This window comes from Anastrepha obliqua, chromosome 3 (assembly GCF_027943255.1).
Source record: "Anastrepha obliqua isolate idAnaObli1 chromosome 3, idAnaObli1_1.0, whole genome shotgun sequence".
Lineage (NCBI taxonomy): Eukaryota > Metazoa > Arthropoda > Insecta > Diptera > Tephritidae > Anastrepha > Anastrepha obliqua.
This window is the reverse complement of record NC_072894.1, coordinates 80,492,842-80,511,762: the sequence shown is the minus strand read 5'-3', so window position 1 is coordinate 80,511,762 and position 18,921 is coordinate 80,492,842. Positions and strand designations below refer to the sequence as shown.

General features: G+C 36.5%; 1 protein-coding gene across 11 annotated transcripts in view; it reads right to left on the bottom strand.

Moving 5' to 3' along the window:
* LOC129240321 (muscle M-line assembly protein unc-89) overlaps positions 1 to 18,921 on the bottom strand; it is a 237,770-nt gene that overhangs the window by 130,145 nt on the left and 88,704 nt on the right. For 7 of the 11 annotated variants that reach the window (XM_054876050.1, XM_054876057.1, XM_054876052.1 and 4 more), the window contains 2 exons: positions 2,145 to 2,267; positions 338 to 2,050 (listed from right to left, as the gene is read on the bottom strand). In XM_054876050.1, coding sequence (XP_054732025.1) covers positions 338 to 2,050; positions 2,145 to 2,267 — 1,836 coding nt within the window. The remainder of the gene's footprint in view (positions 1 to 337; positions 2,051 to 2,144; positions 2,268 to 18,921) is intronic. The other 4 variants (XM_054876061.1, XM_054876060.1, XM_054876059.1 and 1 more) reach the window with 1 other exon arrangement.

Below are 18,921 nucleotides of genomic sequence, written 5' to 3'. Positions count from 1 at the left end.
ACTAAGTATGAATATTTCCCATGCGACCTCCCTGCTTCGCAGTTGGAATTTTGTTGCTAAGGCTTAATATAATTTGCATGGGGTTAAAATATATTAGTAAAAGTCTTACAGTGCTGATATCTGGATGTATGTGAAGGTGGTTAGTTGCAAACACTTTGTAAATTAAGGCTCTAACAAAACACAAAAAAACTTAATTAATACATGCAAATAATTATATAAATAAATAATTGCAGACCGGAGAATTACTAATATTATATTTGCCTTTGGGCAAATATATAATACCTAAATAAAGACACCACCTAATTAATAAAATATAGAGAAAAACAAATCTACACACTTTCAAGGTGATAAATCGCGTTCCCAAACTTTTAAGATCTGCATAGTCGGCACGTATATGCTTCCAATTCTCTTGCAGAAACTGCAGCTTCTGCTCATCTGGTGTTTGTTTTAGCTGCTTATCCAAGTTATCCAGCTGACTAGCTAACTCATTTGCTTTCTCAAAGAATTCGATAAGCAACGAAACATAATCGACACGTTTCAGCACCAAATCTTTAAGCTCGATCCAGTGCTTGTGAAGCGCCTCAGCCTTTGAGTCCACATCGTAACGTTGTTGCGGACTCAACGACTCCAAATGTGCCTTAATCGATTCGAGTAGTAGATTTATAAGCTCCCCTTTTATCTGGAAAATGAGATATTCGTTTTTTAATCTTAGTTTTTCATGGATATGAATACTTAGACTTACCTCCAGATCCTGCATAAGCTCATGATGTTGTAGTAAAAACTGTTTGCACTGTTGTAATGTGCTGCCCATGTCCACATGCTGTTTCAAATACAATTGGCCAGACGTCATTAACCAATTGAGTAAATCATTGTACTGTGCGAGAAAGTCCGAAAGTGCTTTCTGCACGCGTTGGTGATCTTGGTTGCTTGTCGAACATACGCTTTCGATGTACGTTTTACGATTCTCGATCTCATCGAGCACACGTTTTACGCCCTGAGTTTCGGGCTGCGTACGGCCTACCTCATCCAATATACTATAGCCCAAGCGTAGCGGTTCTTCGGTAAAGCTGCGCACATCACGCGCCACCTTCGAGTACATTGCAAAACTCTCCGGTGAATTAGGAGGCAATCGCACGTTCGTCAGTTCCACTTCAAGTTTCTCGAGCACGCTAAGTGTGTTCTCGGCCTTGGCGAAGAAATCACGTGACTGCTGCAGCCAATGTTCACGTTGATCGACGAGGTCCAAATGTTCAGTGCACGCACTCAGCACATTATAGGCGCGTGCGCATGCCTCATCACCAGTAAAGGTGCCCGATGCCTGCAGCTTCTCTTTGGCGCGTGTGATCTTGAGTGCGCGATCACGTAGCTGCAAAGCATGCTGCTTCCATTCACGATAGTTGTGCAGTGCATTATTTGCCGTATGTTCGCACTCGCCCAGACTAAAGAGGCTATCGATTTCGTTGCGCTGCTGTCGTAATGCTGTTTCCACTTCGTCCAGTTCACGGCCGAGCAACGCTAATGTGAGACAATGTTCCAATTGCGTTTTGCGCGTTTGCCACGCGCTCTCCAGCGCATTACGGCGATCGTGTAACGCCTCCAGCCAATGCTGTACTTGATGAACGGCGCGTGTGGCGTCTCGCTTGATATGCTCTGGCCGCGTATCTAACGTTTCCAGATTGACAAGTTCCTTTAGCTGTGACAGTAGTTCGTTGCCATCTTTGAGCGCTGCCATAACCGCGGTGAGCATGTCGATACGCAGCTGCTTAAATTTGTTGAGGAACTCCTGCACGGCCGCCACTTCTATGGGCAGCATTGTATCGATACAGGCCACTTCCAACTGATCCATACGCCGCTGACACTGCACCATTTTTTCGTGAAATTGTGTGGCGAGATGAAGTATGTGTTGACGGTCTTGCAACAGGTGCAAAATATCTTGCCAAATAATGTTCAGCGTATCGGCCATGGCATTGACTAGCTCGGAACTGATACGCTTGCTGGTGAGCAGTTTGTCAGCCTTTTGCACAAATTCGTCCATCGGGCCGGGCAGATTCTATAAAGAAGAAAGAGAGAGTGATAGAAATCGATAAAAGTACTTGATCATTTTTATATTTTGTTCGCCACATTTCACTGTGGTTTTAACTAACCTGTATATTCCTAAGAGTCTCATCGTGGTCCCTCTGCAAGCGTATGGACTCATCAAGGTTCGTGCCTAGTGTTGTGATCTTTGGCTCTAATTCAACTACCTTAATATATAATTTTTCCGGACTCTGTAAAAAAAATATTGTGTAAGTTTTTATGGTTATGAGTACTCCTTGATTTCAATTTTTTAGCGCAAAAGTTCGAGGACGGGATAGGACTGGAAATTCATTGTGTTTCACTGCGAAATAAAAGGAAGTGGAAACTTTTGGGGGCAACAAAAAAAATTAAAAGTGGAAAATATCAAAGTATGGAATTGCTTATAAAAACGTAAATGATAGCCGTAAGTAATAACCCAGATAGCTTCAAGTCGGAGGTGTTTACTAAAGCTGATAATAAGGGCGAAGAAAGTAGGGAGTCTCACATATTTCAGATGTCCGTCCGGTTTAGAGATTGATAAACAATTCAAGTTCGTGAGATAAAAATGTTTCAAGATTATTATTTTATTAAAGCTACTAAATCTTTGAAAATATTATATGTACGTAAAATCTACACTCTCAATTCATGACAGCGACTTGGTTTGTTATACACATCGAAAAATTTATCTCACAAGGAAACTTTTCAAAACTAACTTTAACAGCTTAACACGGCACATCATTTATCATACCAAAATATCGGCACAATTTTTTCATCGGAATTATAAATTTATTATATTTAAAGACTTCCCCCAAAATATTTCGGAAAAATATGAATATTTACGTGACGTGGGCCAATTTGGAATTGGCTCAAAAATCTCGTTATTTTGATTCTCTTGATACAGTTTTAAAACATTTTATGCGGGCATTATAAGATTAAGCACTTCTCTCATCCCAGGTGATTTTTTTTTTAAATATATAGTTTTAATAACTTAATTATTATACAGGTATATTCAAAACGATCCAACCCAGGTAGATCTTAATATTTTCCGGAAATATTTTGGTACAATTCTTAAAACATAATAAAATTTATAATTCCGCTGGAAACACCGCTCCTTTTTTGGGAGAGCCCCTTAATGTACTTAAACATACCATAGATGTGGAATTGTTACAAATTTGGCCGAGCTCCTCCTCCAATTTGTGGTGAGCGTCTTGATGTTTGCTATAAATGGAAAATGGGCCAGGCAGAAATGGGCAAGGCAGAAGAAATAAACTCGAAGGCATGTCATTGAGATACCTGGCATATGACGATGAGATCTGCTTACTGTCACCCAAACTTTCTGATCTTAAGGCTATGACCACGTCCGTGCTCCACTTAAAATCAATAAAACTAAATCCTTGTATCTCGACAGTACCACCTCTGAGTCATTGTACGTCGATGGGCAGCGGCTCGAGAGCGTGAAAAAGTTTTGAAGCGTCGGGAGTATTATGGACGCAAGTGGAGGTACTGATATAGATGTTGAACAAAGAGTATGCAAAGCGAAGTCTGCATTTGGTATTCCCGCGCCTCTATGACAGAACAACAACATAAGCGTCGGTAGCAAACTAAAAATATTCAATGCATGCGTTAAATCTGTGTTGTTGTATGGGTGCACTACTTGGCAGGTTACAGTGGCAATCACAGAACTCCTTCAAATTTTCATGAACCGCTACCTTCAACGGATGCTACGAATCTTCACGCCCCGAAAAATAAGCAACTCCGAGTTACTTAGGATTACCAATTAGGTCGAGATTGCCTGTGAAGTGCGGAGAAGGAAAGGGCAATGGATTGGTCGAAGAAACGACAACAACGTGGCTAAACATGCGTTAAAGTGCAACACGTTCCAACAAGCATGACGTTCCTCGTGCAACCTGGCGAGGATCAACCGAATCCGAAATGACAACTCTTGGCTTATCATGGAACGGACTGAGGGTTATAGCGCAAAACCGTACTAACTGGCGATCTGGAATTGTTGACGCTCTATGCTCCACAAGAAGTTGTATTCAAATACGTACAGCGATGCAGCGAAAAATACCGTGTATTTGCTTACTAATGCCGGTAGCGATTCTTCAATCGATTTGCAAAATTTCGAAAAAAATAGAATTACTTTCTCAAATATATATTTTTGAAGTATTTTTTATACTTAAAAATTAAAATAAAAAAATTGTAAAAATGTTACAAAGAACCGAAGATATGTATTTCACCCCAAAATACTCTATACCCTAATTATCAGCATTGAAAAAATCTTAAAATTAGGAAATGTTTTCAAAATTTGTTCAGTTCACTTCTTATTACACTAAAGCCTACAATTAAACCACATCTTAAAAGAACTGACGACAATATCCAAGATACTTGGTTCACTTCGTATGGAATCGCTCTATTGCCTGTAGAGTGGCGTCCGCTACTTATGCGCGGCAGGTTTTAAAACGTGTACTTGCTGGCGCTGTGCCACGCTCACAATTTCACTGAAACACGTCAACTTTAAGTGGTTTGAAAACAAAGATGTATTTACAGACCGGATTGGTGTGCTCCAATGAAAGACGAAATATAGTATTAAAATGGGGTCTAAATAGGAACTCCTCCTCTGGTTAATAAGTGCCACTTTCAATACTTTTCAACCTTCCTGTGGCTAACCTACAGCTTTGTGCTATTTATTTAAATACATACATAGCTTTTACGATACTGATTTATTAGATTATTCGTAAATGCATCTTAACTAATTTACTTTCATTTTATTTTTCACAAATTTTTGCACCGACATTGTAACAATAGTTCACTACTAATGGTTGCCGCCAAAAGTTGCCATAAATTCTTATAGCATCTTCATACACACACACACACACCTCTCTCTGCAACATCTACGCTTGATTTCAAACAGCTGAAGCAGCATGGCACAGCACAACAGCACTTCATAACAAACTGGCCAAATGTCTAAGAAAATAGGAATGCACTACGACGAATCATAAACAAAGTAACGGATGCGAACACGCCATAATTGGGCAACAATGACCTTCATTGCTGACAACAAGGAAAACGTATAAACTTCCATATGTATATATATGTGTGTGTAGAGATGTGACGCGCAACAGCAAATCTGTATAATACGAGTACAAGTTAAATGAGTGAGATCGACGCTCACGAGATATGTAACTTCCAAGCAACTAAGGTATACTAGAAATGGCAAAGTGGCCAAACAAATGGCTGAGTGAACAAAACACCAATGACGCGGAATGACTGGATGGGAGAAGTTGAAAATTGAAGGCAAAGCGGTACTTCACAAGTTCAGTAGTTGGCCAAGTCGAAGTGTTCACTGCCACCGCGCGACATTTGAAGCAAACTACTTGGCACAGAGTTATGCAGCTGTCTTGGCATTTATGGTGGCAGTTTTGCAGGAGGTGGTCTGCTGCGTCGTAAGTAGCTGAAATAATGGTCACTTGACTACTGGTCTTTGGATTTGTAATGTTTTCGCTGACAATTTGCTACCGATTTTCTTTTGACATTTCTTTTATTTCTACTACGAGGTTTAAGTATTATATTTTATTGATTTTCCAATAGAATTTTAATTCAAGAATATTGATTGTTGCTTTCCTCTATCGCAGCATGTTTCAATAATGCACAGTGCATTCATTGCTTAATTCGAGCCGTATTACCATTCGGAAGAATATCATTGAAATTTGAAAGCTATTCTCGACTAGCTAATATTGAGAAAGGTTTTAAGTAGTCTCGTGACTTATGTAAATATGAACTACGTTAATTGGATAAGATCGGCATTAATTAAATTTTTTAACAGAGGACTCAAGAAGAAAATTATGCTGCCGGTCGTTGAGGATTTCCTTGGTCAAATGAGGTATGTATAAGAGGTGGAAAAAAAGTGCGATGAGATTAAATATTTTCAATATTTTGTTTAGTAACAAAGAAGTCTTTCCAGAGATTTTTGAATTTAAGGTGTATTCATATAAGTCATTTAAAGGTGTTAGCTTAAGTAACTGCTTCGTGAGAAAGGAATAAGCCTTCAAAAACTGGTATACACGACTTTCAAAAAGAAATAATTTTATTACATAGGGCAGAGAGCAAGACTCCTCTCTGATGTGCTCGTAAAATTGCACCACATTTCTATGGATAAACCTGAAAAGACAGTATGTGTGTGTCATCGATTCACAAATGTGCCTCTAAACAAAAGCTGTCATTCCAAAACTATTATAGATAAAACTTTGTCATGGTGGCAACTATTTATTCTGCGGCAAAGTTTATAATTAGCTTACGCTGCATAAAAACGTTTAGAAGTCACATGCGGATCAACTGCAATCGTTGATCACCGCCGATTCCAACGACGTTATGGTCGAACTAATCAAGGAAGAATAAGTTATAATGTTTTTGACTCTTTTGTTCGGTTTTCTTTTCACTCCTCTTGCCACATGAAAGCTCGAGTGGATCCAATGCCTTTTATATGGGACGCAGAATAAACAATTTGTAGCTTCTTAGCTGAATCTATGCACCACCGAAGAGTGTGCATAAAGTTTACGTTGCACAAGTTGACTGATGTTCAAAAATTGCATAGAATTTTTTCACTTCTGAAGATTTGTTTTAATCAAAAGTCGTATTGTTCTTGCTAATGACTTTCCATATTCATAGCGAGCATATGGCTTTCATTATATTAGGTGAAGTTAAAAGCTCTGAGCTATGCCATGGTAATATTTATGAACAATACAGTATCGCTGACGCCGTAACTGCGGTCGTATGATACGTAGCTACTATATATATCGCACCCTAAATACAAAAAAGTCACAACTCAAAATGTACTTCTGCTCAAATATGAATGAGACGTTATCAATAAAACGGTCCGCGGATGACATATGGCAAAAATAAATTTTTTGTTTTTTGGTAGGACTGTTATAAGCTTACATGGCAAATTTCAACGTGATATGTCACATAGTTTGTTTTCTGTGCTACTGTAAACAAGTCAAGCTCGAGTGTGGAAAATTTTGAGTTGTGACCCTTTTGTATTTAGGGTGCGATATGTTAGTGTATGCATTCAGAACCTCAAGCATGAAATACCACTTGATGAAAAAGTTGTTTTCATCCTTCGGCAAGCAATGGCAAACCTCCGAGAGTATTTCAGCCATGAAAAAGCTTCTCATAAAAACCATCTGCCATTCCAAGTCGGCTCAAAACTAGAGGTCCATTTGTGAAAAAAACACATCAAGACGCAGGGCACAAATAAAGAGATTTATAGTGTATGGGGGAACACAATTGAGGAGTATTTTGTCCCTCAGATGTCAAATAGGACTGTAGGCACATAGATGTGGAAATAAACTTCGGAAACTTTGAAATACTTGCAACACCCGAATTCACAATTTTATGATGGCTGAATGTGAGTAAGCAATAACAATAAATCAATGCATCCATGCTGTTTTACCCAATTCATATGAAAGGAGGGTCCTGAACTGCCAACGTACGACTTTTGAGGGGCAAATTTTTCCGAACTACCACTGTTTATATACGAAACCATTTTGATATTAAAGACTTTCGACACAATTTGGAACCATTGTTTGAACTTGGTTTTCCGTCAATACATACGAAATTGCATTGAGCGACAGCAATAGGTTGGAATTAAAAAGGGCACACATTAGCTTTGGATGACAAATGGGATCTCTGTGATGATTTCATTAATTTGTTGTTGGAAAATGGAGAATTTTCCCTCTATATGAGCAAATTTCTCAGATATAGTTGGTATCTTGTTCAGGCCATGTGGCCTAAATAAATTAAATTGGTGCACCAACTACAGTGTTAAAAGTGGTGCTGGTAGTTGCTGGCAAAGAAAAAGAGCACTTTTTATGCGTTGGACGCACTGAATACAAGACTTGGATGTGCTCTACGTTGATCAATGGTAAATTTGAGAAAGACATTACGACGTTTTTAAATTGGCAAAACTCTCTGAAATCGGTAGAGACCGAATTAAGAAATAGAAGATGTGAATTCGGAAATTCGGCATCTATTTATTAGTTCCACTGTGATAAGTATTCTGAAATGGCATCATCATTAAGGATAAAAGCCAGGAGGCGAGTTGAATTACCTTTCCCCAATCGCACTTTGCGTAAAAAGTGTACTTTACAACTACTTTTTTATCGCATTTTATTTATGTAATTTTATGTCACAGAATTGACAATTGAATATTTACAATTTAAATGAATTTTTTATATAATATAATTTTTTTTTATATTTTTTATTTTTTTTATTAAAGAAACGCGTCACTTTTTATTCTGCCATTTTTGTGATTATTTCGTAAAAAATACCAATTTAAAAGAAAATGGCCCAAACAGCACAGCAATTTCAGGCCATGTAAGTGTATAAAACCTTGGAAATATATCTGCAATAATATCTCATTGAATCAAATTCATCCCATAAAGTGACCAGAAAATTTTGGAAGAACCAATGCTTTCGGTGCCAAAGGGAATTTCTCCAACGGGTATCGACACATTTATATACCCAATAAAATTGAATTTAATTGGTGCTCAGCGATTACACATTCAGGTGTGTGACCAACATTTGAGTTGCTTATCTAATTTATGGAATTTAAATGGACTGTTGAGTTATTTTTGATGTGATTTTTTATGTGCAAATTTACTTACTGCTGGCCTGATCTCCTCGTGGAGTATAGGGCCTGCTTATGTATATATGTATTGGAGTCAAAACAAATCTTTGGCTAATTCCAAATTTTCCTCCATACAGGGCAGACGTCTAATGATAGTGCGACTACTTACAGATGATGAAAAGAAGTACAAAAAAGAGTTGGAAAAAGTTGGTCTTACCCTATGGAGGTAGTAAGCAAACTCTGATTTTCGACTTGGTGGAAGAAATGTTTGTCCCAATAAACCATTAAACACGAGGAATTTCCTAAACTCAAAAGCATGTATTTTTTAATTGTATGTACCAATAGTTGTAACAATATTTATATAGGGCGGTCCATATATATATTTTTATTGGCTTGTAATTTTATGCTATTTTGGTAGTGACAGCTCTTTTGCGCTAAAGATCTTGACAAAGTCAGCATCGTACCTCCGTGGAACGAAATTAATCGCTTTGCGATCGCATTCCATTGAGAAATATTATAAAAACCTATACCCACGGTCAATGTTGTGTAACCCAAACAGCGCGTTTATTGAAAAAAGTCAAAACTATATCTTCTAATGGAGCGCATTTCGTCTCGGGGGCTATTTTAAATTATAAAACTGCCGCATCTGGGGATCGGAAACCCAGCACATGATCGTCGAGAAACCAATGCATCCTCAGAGAGTGACCATTTGATTCGGATTTTGGAGGCGATGACATCAATGTCCAATTTTTCTTAAAAAATGCTACTGGAAACGTCATTTCGATTAACGGTGAGTGCCAGAGCGCTGTGATAAACTATTGCTTGAGATCTGGAACCTATGATTCCAGCATGATGGCGCGCCATGTTTGGTAATTATGTTATCAGCCGTCTCTGCGATGTTAATTGTTCCCCACGGAGCTGCAATTTGATACCGTGTGCAGGTAAAAATTTGCCCAGAAATTAGCACAAAGTACGACTCGAGATTTGAAGCCATTATAGCTAATAGTGGTGGCTATATATTTTATTGAATATATTGCGTATGCTCAATATTACAAGTCCACACAATGTAGTTTGTTAGAAATTAATTGGTCAAATAGGTCTACGCCTAATTGATCGATGTGACGGCGTCACGTTTCTATTTTAGACATACTTCTTTCGAAAAATCGTGTTAACGGTTCGATTTATCCAAGTTTAGGCTTTTGTTTCTTGCATGACATGGGCTTATAATATTTATGATATATGATGATAATATATTCAATAAAATGTTTAGTCACCACAATTAGCTATAATGGCGTGGCATCTGTGAGTCATACTTTATGTTAATTTCTGCGCACGTAGTAATGGAAGTAATAGGCTACAAATCAGCCGAATTTGCCTTGATAACTGTTTGAGAGGCCATATGTTTTTTCCTTTGAGGTTTTGCATAACATTTTCAGTAAGGTTGGCATTAGGCGACTGTGAAGGCCAATCCCATATTTCAATCCTATTTTGCGGTTTCCACTCTATACACATTGGGTAATTCGATATTTAGAACCGTTGCCCTCTTGTAAAATCCAAAGTTGGCTAGATCTTCCAAATATCTTCGCAGCTGATGGTAATGATGCTTTTTGGTAAATTACGTTCATTAAAACTGCATTCAAATTGGCGGTAATTCAAAATAAACGGCAAAATATTTTTCCAGAGAAGCAGTCCGCAACATGAATCTTAACTGGATGTTTAACAGTTGGTTGAACTTGTGGATTATCAGCAGAGCACCCTTCGTATGCAACTATTCGCCGTCAAAGAAGATTCACCCATGAATATTACGGTCAAATTCCGTTCTGAATTCGCCTTAGCCCATGCAAGTCTTTTTTCAATGTGTTATGATGAGAACATCAATTTTTTCAATATTCTCTGGAATTTCAGTTCTTCTGCACATAAACATCTTCGAATTGTGTCTTTGGAAATATTAACATCACTTTTCTCTAAAAGTGCTTCACCTTCACCCAACGATAATTTCCGCTTTCGCCCGACGAAGTCGTCAACGTTTCTAGCTTCAGTATACCATTGCTTCTTCAAATATTTTTCCGTAGACAAAACGTGACTTTTTTTACCTATAGGATGTGTACATATTAACACTGCTTTCAAGTGCAAAAGAGATACACCATTTAACAGCATTTAAGTTTTTTATAGCGGAACTCAAGTTTGAAAATTCATACTTCCATTAGAAATACTGTACATAATGTTTGTTACCAATTTCAAAGTCTTTGAAGTTACTTTTTATATTTAAATTTATTACGAAAGATATCCAAAAGTTACGGTCGAACTCGAACGCTCTAGGAATGGAAGACATTTTTGTTTTTATCTTACCTCACTGCAAAGGTATGTCTTAAAAAGATAAATCTATTAATGTAGAAGTCGGATGCTTTCATATTAAATCTAAATATTTTATTAATTTTTTATAAAAATATTGTTCATTTTGTAGAAAAGCCTTTTAAAAAAATCCCAAAGCTTTGTAGAAACCTCATAAAAGTTTGACAAATTTGCAAAAAAATTATGATAATTTCAGCTTTTGCATACGATTTTTTTTGAAAATTTTTGGGTATACGGTTTAATAGCATTTAATATATTAAAGTGTAAGTTCGAAGTAGCTCAAAAACTGAGTTGAATTTTGACAATTTTTTCTGATGGCGAGAATTTTCTTCTGCAAGATTCCGAACATGAGCTTTATAAGGAAGAAAACTCTATGCGGTTATTATAAGATTTAAGCTTATTAAAGCTTGAGTAAAGATTAGAGACTCCAGTACTTCAAGTTTTTCGGAGAAGTAGGGTTGAAAATACTCAAAAGATGTGACGTTCTCATGGATTTTTATCGCGATTTTCTCAAAACCCACCGAAATCATATTGAGCGTACAAAAATACATTGGAAACTAGTCTAATATTTATAAAACAAATTACAATTTTAAGGCCGGTAAACCAGTATTATTTATGCACTCACATTAAGATAATATTTCAAATATTTTCCCATAGAGATTTATAAAAAACCAGGTTTTCATAACTCTAGCGAAGAAGTACTGAAATCGTATTGTTTTGAGTGATAAGGAAAATTTTAGATAGACAAACATGTGTTTGCTCTGGATGTGTTATGTGAATCGAGAGTAATAGATATGTATGCATAAAACCCCCTTTTTACATTGGTTGATCAAAGCGTTTAGCAATTCATGAGCTTAACTTGAAATTTCCACCCAAAAAATGTATTATATAAAAAAAGTTAGTAAGCGTTCTCATAAATCGAAAGGTAAATTAGCTACTTCCTATAATGCATATTTTTTAACATATGCATATGTATGTACATATATACACTCTTACACGACGAAAAAACCTTTATTTTTTGCTGCTGTGCTGTTTATTAAAAAAACTAAAGTAATAACCTTCAATTATTTTGACATTTATTACCAGTCGGTTATCTATTCCAATGAACAGCATAAAATTTTAAGCCTTATGTTTACTATTTTATGAGCTACTCTCGCTGGAACTTGAATTTGCTTTTGAAAGATCCTTAAGGTCTTGGGGCTTAATTGCCTGATTGAATTTATCTGATGTGCTCACATCATCTTTTTACAATATTTGAAATATTTTTCATATTAAATCTAAATATTTTATTAATTTTTTATAAAAATATTGTTCATTTTGTAGAAAAGCCTTTTAAAAAAATCCCAAAGCTTTGTAGAAACCTCATAAAAGTTTGACAAATTTGCAAAAAAATTATGATAATTTCAGCTTTTGCATACGATTTTTTTTGAAAATTTTTGGGTATACGGTTTAATAGCATTTAATATATTAAAGTGTAAGTTCGAAGTAGCTCAAAAACTGAGTTGAATTTTGACAATTTTTTCTGATGGCGAGAATTTTCTTCTGCAAGATTCCGAACATGAGCTTTATAAGGAAGAAAACTCTATGCGGTTATTATAAGATTTAAGCTTATTAAAGCTTGAGTAAAGATTAGAGACTCCAGTACTTCAAGTTTTTCGGAGAAGTAGGGTTGAAAATACTCAAAAGATGTGACGTTCTCATGGATTTTTATCGCGATTTTCTCAAAACCCACCGAAATCATATTGAGCGTACAAAAATACATTGGAAACTAGTCTAATATTTATAAAACAAATTACAATTTTAAGGCCGGTAAACCAGTATTATTTATGCACTCACATTAAGATAATATTTCAAATATTTTCCCATAGAGATTTATAAAAAACCAGGTTTTCATAACTCTAGCGAAGAAGTACTGAAATCGTATTGTTTTGAGTGATAAGGAAAATTTTAGATAGACAAACATGTGTTTGCTCTGGATGTGTTATGTGAATCGAGAGTAATAGATATGTATGCATAAAACCCCCTTTTTACATTGGTTGATCAAAGCGTTTAGCAATTCATGAGCTTAACTTGAAATTTCCACCCAAAAAATGTATTATATAAAAAAAGTTAGTAAGCGTTCTCATAAATCGAAAGGTAAATTAGCTACTTCCTATAATGCATATTTTTTAACATATGCATATGTATGTACATATATACACTCTTACACGATGACGCTTGAAATCGCAACTAAGTGTCGACGAAACTGCAGTGAAAGCAATTTTCTCTTGTCGTAAAGTTCCGTCAATTTTTTATACTCAATTTATGTCAATAAAATGCGCTAAAATTTTACAAACAAAAATTACTCTAACACCACAGCCTCAGAGCAATAGCCATTGATTGCGCTTAGTGAAGTCAGCAGCTTCACACACGCATATGTATGAATGCACGTAAAAAGCAACAAAACAACAATGCATGAATAGAGGAGACAGTGCCTTAGAGTGCCTTAGTAAAGCGCTGTAAATTCAATGGAATCAACAGCGCCAAGAACAGCCCAGAAGCAGTCAGTCGTTATGTTGTCTTGATAAGCGATAGGTATTTGCTACATAGGTAACCATTTACACCAGCGGTAACCGATACGAAAATGCAATGTGCCGATGCGACTTAGTGATCTGCATGCAGACCAGGGTCGACAGCAACATACGTGCATATATGCAAGTATGTAAGTATGTGTACACCATGGACTGTACGGGTTGCCTCCGCCGTCAAGCGTTCATGCGAGCATTTTTTTATCGGCTGATTGCATCGCTTGCTCATTGCCTTCATCTGCCGTCACAGTGAGGAAATTGCATGAACTAATAAGCAGCGCATGCGCGAACACGCACATCATGCGAACTGAAAAGCGCACACACACTGCCTTGGCTTGTTTGGGGCTGAGTTCTTGTACGTTCGGTTGCCTTTACATCGGTATGCACGTGACGATTGTCAGAGATAAATACGCTGGCGAAAGATCTCAGGTGAAAAGGTTAAACAATTATTTACAAAAAGCGCAACAATCCATGTTGTTACACGTCCGTTGGACTCTTGTACATACACACCATATAGTCTTGCAAGGAAACGAGTACGTACTTAGTACTGGAGTTGCATGCGACAGGAACAACAGTTGACCTGCAATGTGGGATTATAAACTTTATGTTCATTTGTAACAAAGCTTGTAGTCTTTCTAAGGTATTAATGGCATGTGCGCCAACCAAGAAATATACGTACATGGGATATATGTACACCAACAACATCAACTGCAAAAAGCTTTTTAAGAAGTTTCATTTCTATAAAGTTCAAAAACACGATCTAGTACAAATCGGCAGTTGATATAAGGCGGATGAATTTTTCCCTTCCTACGCCACGTCATACTGGCCTACTTGTTTTGACATTACTTTACTAGATATTATTATTGTTGGTGGTAAAGAACTGCGACCTTAAGATATTTGTATTGTGTCCCGTCAAAGAGTTAAGGGCTGTATTTCAATCCAATTTCCGAGAGAAACTTTAGTACGGACCCTACTCCATTCATTTCTTCGTGCCGTACATTAATAGATGGTCGCGCAGGATTATTTTGCGTCTGTGCATCACTCAAGTATATGTGCAGTTTCGCTCTCTACTCTACAAAATCACACTCCATTAAATAGTTGAGTGATTTGTCATCCATTTGGCATATTTTCAAGCCAAGTTTCTTCTAAAATTTACAATAATCCATTAAAATCCCTAAGACTGAACTCTTGCACACTCTGATCTAAAAGCGGTGTTGATGGGCACCAGAAATAAGATCCTATTCACAGTAATTAGCTTAGGGAGAGTGGAGAAACCGACAATGACGGGAGTATTACCTGAGCTTCTGAGTGAGCTGACTTGTGGTGTATTGATTTGAGTTTGAGAGTCATTTTTGCACATTTAGGTTGGCGCATTGCCCCAAGCTGTCAAAAAAAGAAGCACCCAGTGACCTTAATCGTCGAGCTGCCAAACGCGAACATTTACAGAGAAAGTACTCAACAGTCTCCTTCTCTGAGAGGTCCCCTCAGCTTCTGCAATGGGGGTTAAATGATAAACTCAGCTATTCTGCGTTTAAGCCAATTGTCCAATGACCGGTAAACACAGCTACAAATTTAGAATATGAATAGCGTAAAGTCCTCAGAGCTTTCTGTGTCCTGCGTCAATTCTATTGGGGCTAAAGGGTTTTCAAAATAGCACAAGAATGCAATGCATGCATTGAAGGCACCGTCGGAGATGGCGTGAATTGGAATCTTTAAGCGGCGATGCAAAATCTGTTACAAAAATATGGAATGATCTGACACTATCCAATCTGCAGAAATTATTCAGCAAGTGCAAGCGATCATTGATCATTCAAAATATATGAGGGCCCCCGCGAAGGAGTTTATTGTTTCCGAGGGTTTTATACGTTGAGTTAAAAATCTCCGGTATCAATTCTATGTTTTGCGCAGAGGATAACGTCGTCCAAATAAAATTAAACGCCCCAAGACCAAAAAACCTACCGCAGAAATTATCAGAATCACCGATGGCTATCTTCCAATCCTGCAGAGGTTCCTATTGTCATGCACATGAGATTTGCAGCCACTGCTATAGTTTTAGGTGTTTTGAGCAACAAAGGACATGTCTTGTCACCATACTTCTTTACTCAAGGATTTCGAGAGAATTCTGCTGCATATATGGAGGTTCTAAAGACAGTAGTCAGACCCTGGACTTATAGTCTCTGCCCCTTCATACATAGCGATGGCAGCACAGGATTGGATTGGAAAGTCGCCGGAACCACATAACACCGAACTTACGGCCGCCTAACTCCCCAGAAGTTAATCCCTTGGACTAATACGTAAGAGGCGAAATTGAGCGTGAAATCAATATGCATCCCCATATCTCCATTTCATCTCAGATGGCTGAAATTAATACCGTTAAAAGAGGTTATTGCAGTTAATGGAATTTCATTGAAAGATTTTATAGATACATAATGAAGTAAGTTAATGTTGTGTAAAAAATTCGAAAAGTTTCATTAAATGTTGTTCAAAATAAAAGCTAATTAGTTTTACTCTTAAATTGTTCTCAAACACCCTCCCTTGTATATATATTTACATATATATTCACGCTAGTGCCTATATAAAGTCTATTTAATCTTTGATATATAATTTTTAATTTGCACAAGACCTCATAAATTATTTGGAAAAATTTAATTTTTGCACCCGTACGGGCACAGTTGCCCATCCTTGGTATAAAAATATAAATATGAATTGCTTTTTCTAAAAAGCCCTTAGAATGAACCTCGCATATAGGTATTATTCATAACCCATTTCCACCAAGCAATATATATAAATATATTTTCACTAAAAGCAAAGAAAAAGATAATTTTCACCACCTTCGACTTTGACTGTGCCTAAAAGCAGTATCTCATAAAATATGTTTGTATTTGTAAAACGATTATCACTATTAACTAGAGAACAACTTAACTTCGGCAGCGGTCACAAGAGTTCAGTTCGGTTTCGGTTCGACTCCCGCAAAAACAAGCCGAAGTTTGGCTTACAATTTCTTTAATTTTTTTTCTTTTTTTTTGGTAAAAATTATGTTAACTCTTAATTTTTGTAATATTTTTTTTTAATTATAGTATCAAAGCCTACATTGCTGAAAAGAATTTGCAAGCTAGGAATTAAAATCGATACACGATCGTTCTTTAACTATTAACATAACAATTTTTGTTAAGCCAGCAAAACTAACCCTACCGAATCAGGATGTAAGGCAGATAGTAATAGAGAAGTCGCTCGAGATCAGTATTGTGTGCCAACTAGAATTGTTTCGATAAACTACAGTCTGTCAAAAAAGTACCAACGATTAGTCCAATCATCAAAGCTCCTTTTAAACGGCTTCTTCTGCGAATTTTCCTAAATGGCTTCTATCGACTCAAAGCGACGTCCACGGAGTGGCAATTTAAGTTTTGGGAAAAGGCAAAAAGTCACAGGGGGCTAAATCCGGTGAATACGGTGGCTGTTTGATGATATTTGTCGAGTTTTTGCAAAAAAAGTGTTCACAATATGAGCCTTGTAAGACGGTGCATTATCATGGTGCAAGATCCATGAGTTTTCTTTCTACCAATTGGACCGTTTCCTACGCATAATCTCTCTCAAACGTCGCACAACTTTTAAATAATATTCTTTAACCATTCAGAACCGTTCAAACCCATTTGGAACGAATTCGGAGTGCATAACATCAAAATCAAAGAAAACGAGTAGAATGACTTTCACTTTTGACCGACTTTGACATGGGTTTTTGGGTTTCGGCTCATGTGGATGGTCAGCCACCTGTTGACTGGTTTGCATGTGAAACTCATGTATCCATGTCTCATCAGCTGTTATGATGCCCTCGATAAACGTTGAGTCCGAATTGACTTGCTAAAAGGACTATCTTCTTTCCTATATATTCGTGTATCTACATTCAATTACCTGCTTGGATTTTATAAATCAATTGTTTCCCATTACTGGCAAAAAACTAATAGTAAAAATTTCGTTCGAAATAAGCATCGATATGAAACACCCTATACAGTTTGCTGTCGGCGCTGCAAGTGCATCTTGAGAAGAGACTCAAAATGTTGTGTATGCATGTAACAGTGAATGTAAGATATTCTGTGAAATCGTAACAAGTTCTACGCATTGTCAGACGCATCATTAATCGTAATAATATATTGTTGTTTCTTAGACATATGTACATCTATGTGTATGTATGTTCATACACAAAAACATAAACGATCAAGAAAAATGTGGGGGGAACTCTTAGCCTCAAGCACATCGTTGGAAATTAAAGCTTTTATACACGCTTACGTGTTTACATACAGCATAGGTATATACATATAGACATACATACATGCAGGCATGCATGCATACATCTGAACATTTTCTCCAGGTTGCTCACTATCTTATGCTGTTGGTATTCTTGAGTGATTGTAAATACTTGTAATTTGGCGCTTAATGTTAAGGAAACATTTTCGGTGTAGAGTTTGTTTCGAATAAAAATTAAATGAGACAGCATAAAATGCTTGAGTGGGAAAATCTCTAATTGTGTATTTATACTGAAGCAGCGTGCAAATAAATAGTTTCGTCTCACTATCAAATTGTATAAAAAGTAATTACAACGCGCGGGGTCTAAAGAGGTGATATGAGAAAGTCTTCATGCATAAAATATGCAGTATGTATACATATATATAACTAACATAAACCACAATTTGAAGGTTTAATTATTATAACTTTATTCACTAATTAATACCACAATTGAAAAGTTCATAATTTTATTCACTATGGTGTTCTAACACGTTCGAAACAAGAAACAAGAGTGAGTGAGGAAGAACTTAAAAGCTAAGAACTTACTCTAAAGTAGTAATTGGAATTATATTATATACAGTTAGAGAGAATAACAATGTTTTAGGGAATTGTTGTAGAGACATAATGTCACTCCTCCCTTCCTAAGAAATTGCTGTATACTTAAACTAAATACGTAAAATTCAAAAAAAAAAATTTAATTTAATTATGTTAATGGATTTTAGTAAATACAAAACATCTTATATTTAATTTATATTAATTTGGTTACACATTTTTCTTTCTTTTTCGCTTAAATTGGCTTTTGTATTTTCTTACATTTCTATTTTTAAATTTGACGACAAAATGTTCATTATCATCCTCTGCTTTGACTAATTTTACTTGCTTAAATGGGTTTTTCGATTTATCTAAACGTTTTCTGGAATTTTCCGCACTTACGAAATTAGTATCAATAGCAGTATCTTTTCTTGTAGAATTAATATTTTGGATTCTTTTCTCTTTAATTAGTTGCTGATTTAGTTTAGGAGACAGTTTGTTAAAAAA